Source organism: Myotis davidii, unplaced genomic scaffold (genome assembly GCF_000327345.1).
Source record: "Myotis davidii unplaced genomic scaffold, ASM32734v1 scaffold112, whole genome shotgun sequence".
NCBI lineage: Eukaryota > Metazoa > Chordata > Mammalia > Chiroptera > Vespertilionidae > Myotis > Myotis davidii.
This window is the reverse complement of record NW_006284838.1, coordinates 258,475-276,613: the sequence shown is the minus strand read 5'-3', so window position 1 is coordinate 276,613 and position 18,139 is coordinate 258,475. Positions and strand designations below refer to the sequence as shown.

General features: G+C 37.4%; 1 protein-coding gene across 1 annotated transcript in view; it reads left to right on the top strand.

Annotated features, from left to right (window-relative positions):
- Positions 1–18,139, top strand: part of NRG3 (neuregulin 3) — a 1,107,294-nt gene that overhangs the window by 973,762 nt on the left and 115,393 nt on the right. Inside the window, exon 4 of the mRNA XM_006755074.2 lies at positions 10,822–10,848. Within this exon, the coding sequence (XP_006755137.2) occupies positions 10,822–10,848 (27 nt within the window). The remainder of the gene's footprint in view (positions 1–10,821; positions 10,849–18,139) is intronic.

Genomic DNA, 18,139 nt, shown 5'->3' with positions numbered 1-18,139 from the left:
TATATGTATAAAAGCCTAAGCGACTGAACAACCGGTTGCCTAGTCACTATGACGTGCACTGACCACCAGGGGACAGATGCTCAATGCACAGGATCAGGCTCCCGCTATCTGAAATAGGCCTGCAGGGATCGGGCTCCCTCTTATCTGGATCAGGCCTATGGGGATCAGGCCAAAAACGGCTATTCGACATCCCCCAAGGGGTCCTGGATTGCGAGAGGGTGTGGGCCAGGAGGGACCCTACAGGTGTACTGGGCCTCTAGTTAGTTATAAAACTGAAGAAGCAGTGGATTTTTTGAATGAATGATTCTTTTATATACTGGGAATTCTTATTTAGTTTTTCAATCAATGATTGTGAACATGGAATCACAGTTGAGCCTAATGCTCCAAGATGTTTTCATTGGAAAACTCTACAAGCTATTTAGGCAAGAGGTATCTTTGAAGAGCAGCCTAAACAAGAGTCACTCCTAAACCTCTGCTGTGACCCTGTTTTGATATTCCGTTTTACAAAGCAAAATGCTCATCCTGAGTTTGCATTGCACAGACCTGTGGCACAGTCTCCAAGGCTGCCTGCTTCTCCTTTGATGTAAATGAATATTCTTATTTACAGGATGAGAGAAGAATATAAAATAGAGGTGGGCCTGTTCTACAGAAACCAGTGACAGAGCTTTGGAGAAGAAAAACAAAGAGGCTAGGTTTTATAGCAAAGCCCATGGATAGGAGAATGGGACTGTTTGATTTTCTGGAAAAGTGGTTTTGCTTCTCCATGATTGATGACCTGTCTGGTGTGAGGCTGGCCACAGTAATGATGTCAGGGCTTACTATCAGCAGTAGAAAAAAAACTGTCAGTTCTGATGTGATGGAGGAGAGAAGGGGATTGGGACTATAGAGCTGAAATGGACAGAGAGTCCTTGGATTTAGGCATGTGATGAAAGTTGATTTTGTGTAAAATTTATTTTAAATTTATTTTACACATACAGAGTAAAGAAGAAAAACAACTAGAACAAAAAATTAACAGAAATTACTTTTAGGAAGTAGTAAGAAATGTATCAATTCTTCACTTCCCAAATTTTATTCATGAATATCAGTCATTCATATATAAATGACTTTAGAGAGAGGGAGATATGTGAGAGAGAAACATCAATCAGTTGCCTCCTGCATGCACCTTGACCATAGATTGAACCTGCTACTTTTTGGTGTACGGGAGGATGCTGCAATCAACTGTGACACACCAGTCTTGGTAACATGTATAAATTTTAAAATCAAATGTATATGTGGTGATAAAATTATGTATTCAATGAGGCAATGCATTTTAGTGGAGGGAGCTTGGAATTTAGAATCTAACTTGCATTCGTATCGTAACTCTTGCACTAATAGCTGGAAAAATATTCCTGTTAATATTTCTCTCTTTGTAGGATAATCCTATAGACTCTAACACAGTGCCTAGAGAGAGACTTTACTGCTTGCCCTTCAGGAGTGAGCTCACTCTCTTGATAGCTCTTCTTTCATCCCTATTGTGGGGCCTAAGGCTTCAGAGATTCAGGTCTGGAGAAGAAGGCAAGGGAGGGAGAGATAGAAACATCGATGAGAGAGAATCATTGAACGGCTGCCTCCTGCACGCCCCCTACTGGATATTGAGCCCACAACCTGGACACGTGTCCTAGACCCATGACCCTTGAGTCCGCAGGCTGACACTCTATCCACTGAGCAAAACCAGTTAGGGCCCACCTCACCATTCTTTAAATAGCATTCACTGTTTCTGTAAATGCTGACTCTGACTAATATGTAGCTTGGAAATAAACAACATATTTGTATAAGAATCCTAGGAACAAACTTCAGAAGATACAGACTCTGACCTTCAGTCATCACAGCTCTGGGAGATTTACTGACCTTCAACTGTTAAACCAGGGTGACATAAAATCAGGATGATTCGCACAAAACCATACCTTGACCAGTTTCTAGGTCCCCATCAGAATGGACTGGTTCTGGCTGCACGTAGAGAATTTTTCCACCCCTCCCCTTGATTTCTTTGTTCCGTTCTCCCTCTCTCTCCTTATAATGGAATTTGCTACAAGAGTCTCCTATTTCCTCAGGTTACCAGCACTTGAATAAACCTCTTTTCTTTTTCACCAGCCCCTGTCTCACGAGTTTGGTAGGTAGCCAAACTTTGGGTTTTGGTTGCATATAGATCCATGTATTTATTCCAGAATGAAGTTTCCCTCAACAATCACATCCAGGTCTCCCATCAGCCTTTGTTCCTCTCCTACTCAGAGATCTAAGAGTGTATCCAAGCCTTTCCTAGTTTGCCTGGCTTGTTATAATGAACTTGGACATACATGACAATGTCTTGATATATGAACCTGACCACTTTGTCCATGATCTTACCTGAGAGCAAGCAGAATGCACAGACCCACTGTTGAAGTCTGAGACAATTACATCTCTTAACAAGGATTCTAGGAAAAAACTAGGGCAGTGGTCGGCAAACTCATTAGTCAACAGAGCCAAATATCAACAGTGCAATGATTGAAATTTCTTTTGAGAGCCAAATTTTTTAAACTTAAACTATATAGGTAGGTACGTTGTTATTAACTTAATTAGGGTACTCCTAAGGCTTAGGAAGAGCCGCACTCAAGGGACCAAAGAGCCGCATGTGGCTCGCGAGCTGTAGTTTGCTGACCACGGAACTAGGGCATACTAAAGCGCAGGTGTTAGGGGTCAGCAAACATTCAAGAATCAATTTATCATCATTGTCACTCCAATTTTGACTTCTCAGTTTCGGACTACCTCTTCCTAAAGTGTTATTATTGAAAAGCGCTTGACAAGGATCTGTTGGTGGAATCTACAGAGGGGCAGATTTCATTGCAGTTATAAAGATAACCATTTATAGCCGAGATATTTTATAGTTGAGTGGCTGGTTTCCTCCACCCTTATCTGGCATGTATTTCCCAGAGTGGGTACCTTAGATCACTAGGCCCACAGGGGCTTCATGCGTAGGTGGTTGCTTACATCAGTCTGGGAAATAAAGCTACTGACCCCCTTCCAGGAGAGCTTGGCACACATATGAAGGCCTTTGGGGACTCTTGCTGTGGAGAAGCCTGTTGAACTTTAAGCCAGTATTCTAAATTTCTCAAGCACTGAATAACATTTTATGTAACATGCTTTTCCATATTCCATGAAACTAGGGTTAAAATACCACATTTTGGACTGTTCTATGATAGAATTGCCTTGTTCACTACTTTTAATATAGGAATGACATTCATGTCATTCATGTCTCATTGTCCCAATGCCTCATTGCAGTGAGTTTTTCGTCATAGGTTGGATCACAACCTGTCTCCTCCCGCCCTAAGATTGGAATCAAATCAAGTATTATTTTTGTTACTGGTCTTTACCCTGCTCCCTCCCCTGCGCCCATCCCTCCCGCACCCTGAGAAAATTGTTGGTCACTCCCGATTGTCTAGCCTGTGAACAAGAGGCTTTGAATTGCTCGCACATGAGTCAGGACTCTTTGGAAACGTGTGGGCCTTGAATTTCCAAGAGTTTTTGTCTTTACAGAATACTAAGTAAAAAACATAAAACCGAGGTCACCAACCTAGACCACAAATCTTGTGAATGTTTAAGGTATGCAGCAGAGTTGCTGGCATTTGTTAAATATATTGCCAATTTTAAGATCCTTTGTTTCAGAGTTTGGCAAACATTCAGACCGAACTCTGTATATCCCTTGGTACACATACAAGCAAACAACTTCAAATAGGCCAACCTTAGTATAAAGAAATCTTACTAATAATCAATGAAGAAATATTAATGAATTGCCAATTTGGTTCCTTGGAGAGAGGGAACCCTCCTCTACCTAAGGTGTGTCCTAGCTGGTTTTGCTCAGTGGTTAGAGTGTCAGCCCATGGACTGGAGGGTCTCAGGTTCCATTCCAGTCAAAGGCACATACCTTTGTTGTAGGCTCCATCCCCAGCCCCAATCAGGGTATGTGCAGGAGGCAACCAATTGATGTATCTCACATTGCTGTTTCTTTCTTTCCATCTTTCCCACTCCCTTTCACTCTCTCTAAAAATCAATAGAGCCCTGGACCCGTGGATAGAAAGTCCGCCTGCCAACTGAAGGGTCCTAGATTCGATTACGGTCAAAGGCATATGCAAGTGTTGTGGGTAGGAGGCATGCAGGAGGCAGCCGATCAATGATATTCTCTCACCATTGATTTTTCTCTCTCTTTCTCCCTCTTTCTTCCTCTCTGAAATCAGTAAATATATTTTTAAAAATCAATGGAAAAATATCCTTGGGTTAGAATTAACAACAACAACAACAAAATGTAAGGTAAACGGGACAATAAGTGGTGCTCATACAGTGCCTGAAAACAATTTGTTCTCTTAGTGGATTAAATAACTCTTCTCTGGGCATCTGATTACCTAATAATTTTGTAAAAACTAGGTTTCCTTCATAGGGAGGGCCAATGTATGCCCTGAGTATAAAAAGTGGCTAAAGTTCAAGCTGCTTAGGTTCAATTGTGTTTCTACCACTTACCAGCAATGTGGTTTCCTCCACGTTTCCCAAATTCAGGGAAATTTCTTGAATTCTCTCTGCCTCTATTCCTCATCTATAAAATGAGAATGATGACAATCTTATTCTCATAAGTTTCTGCAAGATAATATTTAAATCAGTTCCTGGCACATAGTAAGTGCTCAGTAAATAGTAGCCATTATTATATAAAAAGAGTGTGAATATTCTTAACAACTATAACTTTTACATATAAAAGTTAATCAAACCATTAAAGACGTGGAAATAATACACCCTACTATGCACCGTAAGGAAAATCAAATGTTTTTGCTTAAGTCCTGTACCTTCTCTTCCACCCCAGTATCTGTGCAGTTCTTGGCGGATGGTTTGTTGAGGAATGAATAAATGGATGATTGGTTGATTAATTCTCACCATACACCTCTTGTTTTCTCAGGCACCCTGGAATAGCTCCAGGAAAACTGTTTGCTTTAAGATATCGGTAATTAAGAGTTATGAGAAATACTGTGGCTTAGGTCCTATGTAACTCAGTTGACAAAATTAATTGCTTTTCTGTTGTGCTCTTCATGGATTTTTATTGATCCTTTTATATGAAACAAAGTCTATTAGTATCTTAAAATCTGCGATAAAGATTTGTGTTTAGCGTTTTGAGAAAAGAATGGAAATGTCTGTGTGTGTGTGCACATGAGAGAAAGACAGAGAGATTTCAATTGAGACCTAACATTTTATTTGTATGTTTCACTGGTGTCACAAATGTCGTTATAAAAATTAAGAACATCCCTTTAAAACCCAAGGATACAAATGCCACCTTGCTTGATAGTATTTCTGAGCGTTATAACTATATTGACTAGATGTAACTTTTCTACTATGTTAAAAGAAGATAGATTTCTTTTTCCTTAAGAATTCTACATATACCTTTAAGTATTTGAATAATTTTCAAAATCTGATTTCTTCGATCTTAAAATATTGAGGTTGCCTTCAAATTCATCAAACATCCCACCCACTTCTTAGTGCAATCTCCAGACTCGCAGAGCTTGATTCTCCATATCTCCTATTACACAGATGTGAAAGATATTCCATGTTTATGGGTTGGAAGGATAAACATATTAAGATGGCCATATTACCCAAAGCAATATGCAGGTTTAGTGCAATCCCCATTAAAATTCCAATGTCAACTTTTTTGTATTCAAATTAATATTTTTTATTGAGGCAAAAATTCACATAACATAAAATTCACCATTATAATCATTTGAAAGGACATAGTTCAGGGCTTTAGTATACACACATTGTTGTGCAACCATCATCATTATCTAATTCCAGAACACTTTCATCACTCCAAAAAGAAACCCTGCCCCACTGAGCAGTCCCTTTCCATTTGTCCCTTCCGCCACCCCTGCGCCCTGCTGGCAACCATTAATCTGCTTTCCTTGTCTATAAATTTGCTTCTTCTGGACATTTAATATAAATGGAATTATACCACATGTGTCCTTTTATGCATCTAGCTTTTTAGTATGATGCTTTCAAAGTTCATGCATGTAGCAAATATCAGTATGTCATACATTTTTATGCCAAATAACTTTCCATTATATGGATAATATCACATTTTGTTTCTCCTTCCATAAGTTGATGGACATATGTGTTGTCTCCACTTATTGACTATTATAATTAATGCTGCTGTGGTATATAAGTATCTGTTTGTGTCCTTCTTATCTTGCTGTTTTTATTGAATTTAAAAAATGTGTGTGTGTGTGTGTGTGTGTGTGTTTCTGCTTAATCCCTTCACTGCCTTTCATTTTTAAAGAAATAGAACAAAATATCATGAGAGTTGGCCCTGACTGGGTAGCTCAGTTGATTAGAGTGTCATCCTGATATGTTGAGGTTGTGGTTTTGATCCAGTCATCCTGATATGTTGAGGTTGTGGTTTTGATCCAGTCTGGGCACATACAGGAATCAACTAATGAATGCATAAATAAGTGAAACAAAAGCAAACAAACAGTGGGGTCTCTCTCTATCTCTTCCTTTCTCTCTCTTTATAATCAATAAAAATAAATTTTAAAAAATGATATCATCAAATTGGTATGGAATCACAAACCCAGAATAGCCAAAGCAATCCTGAGAAAAAAGAACGAATTTGAAGGTATCACACTCCTGACTTCAAATTATATGACAGAGCTACAATAATAAAAACAACATAGTATTGACAGAAAACAGACACAAAACAATGGAACAGAATTGAGATCCCAGAAATAAAACCACATGTATATGGGCAAATGATTTTTGACAAAGAAGTAAAAAATATACAATGGAGAAAAGAAAGCCTCTTCAATAAATGGTGCTGGGGAAATTGCAAAGCTACATGCAAAAGAATGAAACTAGGTTACTATTTGCCCCTTATACAAAATTTAATTCAAAATGGATCAAAGATCTATAATGATAAAAGCATAATATGCTAATTAGATTGGACAGCCAAAAGACCTTCTAAACATCATTCTGGACATCCTTCCGGGCGAAGCCATGGTGGCAGGGGCCAAGGCAGAGGCAGTTAGGGGTGATCAGGTAGGCAGGCGAGTAGTTAGGAGCAATCAGGCAGGCAGGCAAGCAGTTAGGGACAGTCAGACAGGCAGGCAGTTAGGAGGCAGCAATCCCAGATTGCGAAAGGGATGTCTGACTGTCAGTTTAGGCCTGATCCCACAAGGATTCCTTCGAGATTGGGCCTTCCCTGCAGGATCGGGCCTAAACCAGCAGTCAGACATCCCCCGAGGGGTCCCAGATTACAAGAGGGTGTAGGCCAGGCTGAAGGACACCCCCCATCCCTTGCACGAATTTCATGCACTGGGCCTCTAGTCTAAATATAAGAGCTGAAACAGGAAGTTACATAGGAGAAAACATAGGTACTAAGTTTATGGTCCTTGGTCTTAGAGATAGTTTTATCTTCTCACAGGCAAGGAAAATAAAGGCAAAAATAAATGAATGGGACTATATCTAACCAAAATGCTTCTGCACAGCAAAAGAAACTGCCAACAAAACAAAAAGGCAACCAATTGAATTGGAGATATTTGCAACAACAGCTTTGAGCAAGGGATTAATATACAAAATATATAAAGTTTATATACAAAATATATAAACTCAACACTAAACAAACAATCCAATAAGAAAAATGGGCAGAGAGCCTGAACAAATACCTATTTTAGGAAGATATACAAATAGCCAACAGATACATGAAAAGATGCTTAACTATACTAATGATTAGGGAAATGCAAATCAAAACTACAATGAGATATCACCTCACACCTGTTAGAATAGCTATTATCAACAATACCAGTAATAACAAGTGTTGGGGAGGTTGTGGAGAAAAAGGAGCCCTTATTTATTCATGCTGATGGGAATGTAAACTTGTGCAGCCACTGTAGAAAACAGTATGGAGGCTCCTCAAAAAATTAAGAATGAAGCTTCTGCCCTGGCTGGGTGGCTCAGTTTGTTGAGCATGGTCCCAGGCACTGAAAAGTTGCCAGTTCAATTCCTGGTCAGGGCACATGCCCAGGATTGTGGCTTAATCCTCTGAGGAGGTAATGTGCAGGAGGCAGCTGATTAATGTTCCCCTCTCACATCTCACATTCATATTTCTCGATCTCTCCTTCTCCCATCCTCTCTCTCTAAAAATCAATTTAAAATATTTTTAAAAAGAATGAAGATTCTTATTCACATTAGAACTGAAACATAAGCTTGCCAACTTTTCTATAATCTCCATTCTTTCACAGAGCACTTTAGGCCCCTCCATCTAATATACATTTTTTGGTTTTCCACTATAGCACTGTTACTAACAACTACCAAAGTCTTTTCTCTGTGAGCTCCCACTGATTTCTGAATTACTGGAGAACAAAAATCTTGTCTTTTCATGAAAGTGTGCTAAATATCTATCAGTATATATTAAGCAGCCAAAATAAAAGGCATGTAAAGAAAGTAATATATCTACTTTTTAAAAATTCTATTACCATCTTTTTTGTATGAGTCATTATCAATTAAAATAGGTACTAATCAATGAAAAAATCATTACATGCCGGCAAATTTGTAGAGACAGAGAGTAGTAGATTAGAAATTACCAGAGGCTACAGAAAGGGGAAAATACAAAATTATTGCTCAGTGGGTACAGTTTCTCTTTGGGGTGATAGAATAGTTTTGGAAATATAGTGGTGATGTTTGCCCACATTGTGAATGCAGTTAATGACTCTGAACTGTACACTTAAAATGGTTAAGATGACAATTTTTAGTCTCTCTCTCTCTCTCTCTCTCTCTCTCTCTCTATATATATATATATATATATATATATATTTTACCACAATTAAATTAAAAATGAATTATTTACAAATAGGAAACACACTGAATTATTCAAGATAACTAAATACAAATTTTCTAAAAAGGAAAACTGCTATGCTAAATAAAGAATTCATAAAAAGGAGCTCAGTAATCAGTCTTAGAAACAAATACAATTGTAGCCATACTTTTTTCATTTATTCTCATTTATGTAACCTATTGCTGCAACAGAAATCATCATTAATGAAATGAATTTAAAAAGTGAAGGAGTGGAAGGGTAACCAGGCTGTGCCGTGAGAAGAGCCTCCAATCTTTACTGAGACAGGAGGGAGTCCGGGGAAACTGAGGCCAAGGCAGCAGCTGCAAGGTGACGGAGGTGGTGGTGGTGGTGGGAGAGGTAAATGAGATGAGGATGTCCTTGGGGAGGAGACTTCTCAGCAGATGAGAATTCCAGGCCTGGAAGGGAGCTGGCAGCAGTCTGCGGGGAGATACGGGGAATGAGAGGGTGAGACAGAGAAGTGACACACCTGGAGGAAGGAACAGAGGTGGGTGGAGGAAGACTGAGAGAGGGACTGAGGCCCAGAGGGGGACAGACACCTGGAGAGTGGCCAGAGATGGAGAGAGAAGTGAAAGGAATCAAAGCCATGGCATAGTAGACTAAGGAGACAAATAATAATAATAATAATAATAATAATAATGTGAATGAGTGAATAATTGAATGACTAAATGAGGCACCATCTAGATCAGTGGTTCTCAACCTTCCTAATGCCGCAACCCTTTAATACAGTTCCTCATGTTGTGGTGACCCCCAATTTCATTGTTTTAAATTGAACATAATTAAAGCATAGTGATTAATCACAAAAACAATATGTAATTATATATGTGTATTCCGATGGTCTTAGGCGACCCAAAGGGGTCGCGACCCACAGGTTGAGAACCGCTGAGCTAGATGATTAGAAGTCTAAGGCCGAACACCTGGGCATAGCTGGGCTCAGTTTATCACTCTGCTGATCACAGGCAGACATTAGCTGGTAAAACAATGGGTAGCCCACATGTACATGGTACATAGTCATTCATTTTTGGTAGGAAGTGGCAGAGCTTAACAGTCAGAGGGCTTGGGGGTCAGATCGACTGGATTTGTGCCCTAGATCTACCTCATCTTTTGGGGCCAATGTAAGATTTTTAATCTTGCTGAAGTGCAGTTTTCTCATCTAACAAATAACAGGAAAAAATACAACATTATTGATTTTTTGTGAAGGTGATCAGCCAATCATATAAAAGTTCTCTACTTATAGCAGAGAGTACAATAAGTATACGTTAAACAAGTAGTCATTCTAATAATAAAAGGGTAATATGCAAATTGACTCTAATGGTGGAACTACCAGGATGACTGGTTGCTTTGATGCACACTGACCACCAGGGGGCAGATGCTTAATGCAGGAGCTGCCCCGTGATAGTCAGTGCACTCCCACAGGGGGAGCTCCACTCAGCCACAAGCAGAGCTGAAGGTTGCGAGCGTAATGGCAGTGGCAGGAGCCTCTCCTGCCTCCTTGGCAGTGCTAAGGATGTCCGACTGTGAGAGGGTGCAGGTTGGGCTGAGGGACCCCCCCAAGTGCATGAATTTTCGTGCACCGGGCCTCAAGTTTTACATAAAATACCATGATTTCTAAAAATGAATTTAGTACCAGATATTTTGTGTGTGAACATTTCTTTCTTTCTTGAAGCCTAACTTTATACTTCGCATACTTGGTAACAGATGCAATATTATTCCAACTAAAGTTTCAGGCTTTGGGGAAATACAAATCATCTTCAGAGCACCCCTTATTGTGAGCAATTGTAAATTATCTTTCCCCAAAAAATATGCACTTAAAATTGAGACGCATTTTTTCCCCTTAAAATGGGAGTCTGATACACATTGATTTCCATGTGGAATTTTTTCTAATCATCATTTCTTTTTCTGTTCCCCTTTCTTACATGCTGACTTCTGTGTAGCAGACCACTTGGGGATTGAATTCATGGGTAAGAATAAACATTTGCTTCTTAAAAATCTGGGAAAATGTGAAGTTTGAAATGTTTTTGTTCTCCTTTTCCATCTAATTATACTTGAAATGTTTCATTATCAGATGCTATTAGTAGAAAAAAATGTTTTTGTCTGTTTTTCACTAAGTAATGGCTCAAAATGAAAGGCTTAACTACTTATTGGGAAGTCAATTTAATGTTAAGTGCAGTTCTGGAATACTACAGAAGTTAGATTTGGCTCCTGGCTTTGATTGTTTGCTCTAATTCTTAATTTTCTTATCCGTAAAATAGGGATAATAATCGTTCCTCTTTTACTGCATGTATAAATTGCTTAGTGCAATGTTTACAAGATGGCAAACACTCAATAAAAGATAGAGAATAACTGTGATGGTTTAAAAATGTCACTTTTGTTATTTTCTGCTCTAATTCCTTTTCCTTTCACATGATGATTGCTTTGGAAACATTTTGGTACCAATCTTAATTGTGAGTATGGACTATAGAAACTTTTCATTTTACAAAATTAAAATAGTTCTTTTGAAGGTACTTGCATTGAATGGTGTGTTTTTAAAAGCATTAGAATGCCTTCCACGGGAATTATTCTCTATATCCACAGATAATTACATTAAGAATGGGTCACACTTTTCTGAGTCTAAATTAAAAATACAATGGAAAAAAAGGTTTTGCATGAGGTTGATATGCATCATGGTGCTAAAATGGAAAGATCCTTAAGAGCTGAAGTTAGTTAAATGGAGAAGACCTAAGTTTACTTCCAAACTCATAATTCTCTGCTTAATTGATGTTTGTTAAGCTTCCGATTTTCTCTTACATGGTAAGGATATGGATACTTACTTCATACATAATATGTTTATTGTGATACATACATTTACTTGTATTGATTTATTCGTTCACCTATTTATTCAGAAAATATTTATCTAGTGATCATTGTAAGTAAAGAAAAACTGCAAAATGCTAGAGATAAAATAATGAGTAAAAATGGACTCAAAAATCCTAGTTCAATGGGACTTATAGTCTAGTAAACTTACAGATGATAATCAGGTAATAATACTGATAACTATAAAATTGCAAGTTTCTTAATATCAATGGCACGCAAGATATAGTATAGAAATGATAGATATTTAAAACATGATATCAACAATTAGTTGAGACAAATTGAGGTTGCAGGTTAGAAAAAGAAAATACCTAGGATGACTGCAAGGTTTATAGTTTTCATACTTAGATAAAATGTGGACCCATCTACTGAAAAACAATACTGGGAAAGGAACAAATTTATGAGAAATATTTCCTAGATTAAGTTAGGAAATGTTGAGTTCTGGTTGCCTTTGTTATATATGGGAGATGTCAATTTAGTAGTTGTATTGCTGGAAGTTTTAGGGTTAATTAGTGATTAGTGATTGCATATTTAAATTGGAATTGAGTCTCTCTGTTGTGTGATATTATTTATTAATGCTCTATTACCTCAGTATTAGATTATAGAAAAAGCAGACAACACAGCTTAACTCCTGCAGGTTTGAATTTTTTAAATTGAGGTGATGAAAACTCCTAAGGACAATGAAATTGAGGATAATATTCAAATGAAGCTTTCTGGAATGTAAGGTGGTTGTGGAAAGAAGTGAAGAAAGGGTATTTTATCTCAATGAGTAGTCATCATGGGAGTAATCAAAGAAGTTGTTGACATGGAAAGGAAGTTGTAGCCATATGGGCTAGGAAGTACAGAAATTTATGGTCATGATCAAGCAGTAGAGTATACCAGTATGTTGAGAAGGACACGTGGTTGGTTGATACTTTTCTCATTTACTGATGATGGTAAGGATGAGCAGCAACAGAGGTTCCAGCATCAACAATCACTTTGAGGATGATGGGTACCGGCCATAATGGATAGGGAAATTTGCCCCAGTGGACTGTGGTGTGGCTTTGAGGATAGAGGCTTCAATTCAGTTTATGTTGCACAGGGACTGCAGATGCAGGAGATAGCTCATGCGTGGTGGGTTGGGATGGGTAGCTTCAGATCCCACAAGTGGGTGGCCAAGGTTATAGTAAACAGAAATTGCTACACCAATGTTAATTATCACTGCTGAAAGTGATAATTAACTTTTCCTTAGGACCTCTAGTCCCGAGGACACTGGCACCTTATAGCATAATAATTTGCTAAAGAACCAAGATATGTATTAAGAGGCCTATTAAAAATTTAAAATAGTGGACTAACCAGTTGGTAAAAAATACAAAAAAATATTGTGTAGATCATCCATATGCAACTCAAGACTAAGAACATAGTGAATCTTGCTGTAAAGCCTTATAGGCGATGGGTTCCCTGTGTGTGAATATTGACTCCAGCAGTAGAGATTGCCATGGAGGAAAGCGGATGGGCAGCAAGTCGGAGTTGAAGGGAGGACATATGCATGTAGATAGTGGCGACTAATGAAGGATTGTTTGTAATGTTGAACAGGATAGTAAATAAACTGTTTTTGCTGATCTCACTAGTTCTAGACACTATTTACCCTCACAGGTTGCTATAACTGAATATGTAAAATTATTCTTGTTGCTTTGAAAACAAATATTTTCATACTTAACTTGAGATTTTAGAATTCACATAAATAAAAGTTGTTCCATTGAGGGTGACATCATCCCAGTAACAAGGCATCTCTAGGTATCAATTCAGTTGGGAAGCAGAGATGTCGGTATAGCATAAATCACGGAGGTATATTGTGGTGCCGGGAAATAATCAGTGCCAGTTCTGCTTTAATGAGTTCTGAACACCTTTGCTCTCAACTTTATCATTCTTTCCATGGCGATGTTAGTTTCATCTTTCCTTAGGTTGGAACATGGGTCACAAAATGATAATCAGAAACACAGGTGCCTTCTTTCCAAGTCTTTGTTACCCGGAGCCATATCTATGCGCACCCTCGTTGATCAGACTCAAAACCTGAATGCTTTGTACAAATTCTTTTTTATAGCAGGGAACTCCAAGTCATATGCTTCAAGAATATTATTATTATTTAACCAGCATACATTTATTGTACTATGTGCCAGATATATAAGATATTGAAGATACAGATATAAAACCCACATCCCTTTAAGTCTAAGGGCTCTGATCCTAAAAAAAAAGGGAAAGCTACATGTATTTGAGGTGATATAAGAGGTGCTACAAATAAAAATGACATAGGCAAAATATAATAAAGATGCTAATTGGGCTTGGGAAGTTCAGAGACAACCTCCCGGAGGAAGAAACATTTAAGCTGAGTACCAGCCAAAGCAGATCAACTGTACCCAGTGATGCCACAGTCCAGAACTACACTTACTCATTCGCTTCCACTTGAGAGTGAGGTTTCTGCTTCAGTCCATCTGGTCTATGAGGTCTAGAGTCACTTCTTTATACTAGAGAGAGAATATCAGCTGCACTAAAAACACTTAACCAAAAAGTTTTCTGAATCGATTTATTAATTGAAAAGAATAACTATCCTATTGAATAAGCCATGCCAAACCTAATGGCCATAAAACTGTCAGCATTCAAAAGGATTTTTTTCCTTAATTATGTTCATGAATTTCTCTTAATGGTGCTTCTGGGATTGCTACAAATGGAAATTTCAACAACAAATATCACTCTGGAATACAATTGTAGTTAAAAAAAAAGTTAACTAATGTAATTTGAAGGTGCATGAAAACACAAAATTGTGAAATGTTTGTGAAAAAAATGAATTCATATTAAACCAATAATCAAAAAAGATTTTTGGAATTCATGACTTAGCCTACTCATTCAGGCATGCATGAGGGAAAATTGAGAATCTTAGAGTCAGATGTTTGAACTTTTCCTCAAAGTGTGAACAGGATCAGGAGATGAAATAGACAAGTACTCACTGAGGTGTGTGAGAAATCCAAGCGATAATCCAGATGGCCAAAGGGCCCATCAGATTGGCCAAGTTTGGAAGGCACATTGATCATGCAGAGGCATGTCTCATCTGAGAACTATCTGGTTACTGTGTTGGGTGCCCAGTCATGGAGCATATCTCATTACATCCATTTAAGCTATTTGTCATGCGCTATTTCTCTGAGAATGCCCTGACACATTGGATACTCTAGGCATCAAAGATGTTTGTATAAAAACAGGTGCAATGCCATTTGAAAACATATTAGCAAGCCACAGGGAGAGCTGTGGATCTTGTAGGAAACCTTTCATGCAAATGTAATTTATTCTTATATGGAAAAATAAAATGAACTGTCAGTTAAATGTATTGTTTGTGATTTGACATTGTTTTTAGGATAGCATAATATATGCAAAATCTGAGTAAACTCTAGTATACATTTTTAAACATCAAAATTTTATGAAACTTGGGAAAAATCAGATTGCTAACTAAAGTCTTAAATTTTCTCTGAAAGAATTTATATATTTTGAAGTTTAAGAAGAAACACTGAGCTTTATATAATGAGAGGCTTAGAAATGTTTACAGTTTAAATGTGTATAGATACAAAATTGACAAAGTTATTTCTTAAACTTTCCCATATATTGAGTATCATATATTCATCCCCCAGGTAAAAAACAAAAACAAAAACAAAAACAAAAAAACGTTTCTAACTCTGTTTGGATTATATGAAGTGAGGATATTTTCCTTAATGTGACCTTGCTTATTTTGAATGAATTGGAGCATGTTCATTTAAATCTAACAGGCTCACATGTTGGTCAAATGAATTCATAAGATACCTTAATTTTTGAATTTTATTAGAGATATACAAATAAAGATAATTTTTCTCTGGGCTGAAATCTCTAACTTAGACTTATATGAACAAAGATGTTTTCATTCATTTGAATATGTCATGTTTTGCTATAAAAATAAAATTGGCATTTATGCATAAATATATTTGTATGTGTGTTTGTAGAGGGATTATGATAAAAAATATTTGTTTAGTTTTTCTTATATTAAACTACATGAGAAATCAGATATGTTTGAAAACATATTAGCAAGCCACAGGGAGAGCTGTGGATCTTGTAATATGTTAACATTATTTAATGCTTGACATGTGTCACAAAGTTTACATTCTTTCATTGAACTCCCTCCAAAAATACATCAGATAGGAACTACTTACGTTACATACTTATAAATGACAAAATTGTGTTACAGTTAGGTAAAATATCTAGTTCAAAGAACTAGGAAGTTTGCAAATCCAAGATATGAACCAAAGTCTATCTTCTACCAGATCTCTTGAATTCTACTGATGACTAATTACTGGGCATGCCACAGAATAAGGGCTTTAGGATTACTCAAAGAGGTTGTCCTATAGCAATGTTTTTGATGGCAAGACAGTTCTGTATCTAATCCTAAAGTTTAAAGGTAATGTTTTCCAAACACCATGAGGTCATAAGAATCTTGAGTAAGTAACTCAAATTGTCCAAGCTGTAAGAAAATAATAAATGAACCAAATGCCAGCTTATAACTTTACATTCAAACCTATAACTGCCAAGTGTACAAAAAGGCTCACATTTGCTGGTCATTGCAGTCTCTCATGAAGGATAACCCACAAAAGTTGTACTGTATTTGTAGTTTTCTTTGTGATTACAGACTATGTTAGGAACATTAGTTGGAAGGTCCTACTATTGAATGCTGTTGGGTATAAAGGTCCATATCCTCTGATGGGAGACATTTGCCAATAGTTTGAACCATCTCTCCAATGACCTGCCAAGGTTCTGCTGAAGAAACATTTGCGACATCTTGTTTTCTCACTGACTTTTCTCTTTAGCAATATGACCACTTGCTCTCTCTTTACACTGATTTTTTGTGACACTGTCAATGTAGGAAATGTCCAAGCCTGTAGAGTATTTTTGTAAGAGCTTATTTGAGCCAAACTAATGACATATGCCACAGAGCAAGATCGCAAATGCTCAGCAAAATAACAGTTTTGCAGTTTTTTAAAATTATTTTTTTAAGCACTTGAGATTCAGAAGGAAAAGTAAGAAAGATTATACGAAGGTGGAAAAAACCAAGGTGGGAATTGGATTACAAGAGAGTTAACAAGATGTCATGCTTTCTTGAGGGTAGTTACCTTTTTTTCAAAAGTGTGTTGGTCTGGATGCAAAGAATCAATGGCCAGGCTTGTTTGAGGCGAAGATAAACCTTTCACTAAAGAAGCTATATGCCTGGGGCATGACTACCCACCATGACCTGCTCAGTTAGGAATTTATAATCAGATCACCCTGTGAGGTTGCTTTCCATAGAAATAGAATCTTTTTTTTGGGGGGGGGGGCGGTAAGGGAGGGCCCATATCATGGTTCTCTGTACAAGTATTAATAATTCAGTCTCTCAAATTATTTTTTTATTCTTATTTTTGTTTTTGGAAGAGATGACTTGACTTTGTTATTACCAAAACTCCCTGGTCATACATAATAAAGATACTATTTTGGCTTAACTATACGTGATTAATCCAAGTCATTAGCACATATTGGTACATGCAGTGGTTAGAAGTAAAAGTCTCTAAAAAAAAGTCTTGATCACTAAGTCAAATGAATTAAATTCTGACAAAATGTAAAGGTGAAATTGAAAACTTTCAGTGATCTTCTTTGAGGAATGGCTATAATCCAGAGATACGAGAGAAAATTTGCAGATATTTTTGTTGTGATTTCTACAAAGGAGAAAAGGGATATTTCTATAAAAACAATTTGAAACTAGATTCCAGAATTGGTTAATAAAGGCTCATTGGTAGACACTGAGAAGGTATTTGTTGTGAACCATTTGAAAAAGAAGTGCTGTTCACTGAAAGATTACATATTTACATAGTTGACCACTACATGTTTGCTAAATTAATGTACTTTTATAAAGCTGATAAATGACTAGATTGAGAGTTTCTATAGCAGTGATGGCGAACCTATGACACGCGTGTCAGAAGTGACACGCAAACTCATTTTTTTGGTTGATTTTTCTTTGTTAAATGGAATTTTAATATATAAAATAAATATCAAAAATGTAAGTCTTTGTTTTACTATGGTTGCAAATATCAAAAAATTTCTATATGTGACACGGCACCAGAGTTAAGTTAGGTTTTTCAAAATGCTGACACGCCGAGCTCAAAAGGTTCGCCATCATTGGTCTAGAGGGAGAAGGTAGACAACAGATAAGAAAACCTAGTAAAATATGAGAATGTGAGTGGTGCTAAGAGCTGTGGGAAATCATCAAGCAGAGAAGGTGCATGGAGAGTTCGAAGGAGAGGAGCTGCAAACAGGGTGGTCCTGGAGGCCTTAATGAGAACAGGAGGGGGTGTCTCCACCTCAGGCTCAGGACCCAGAAGC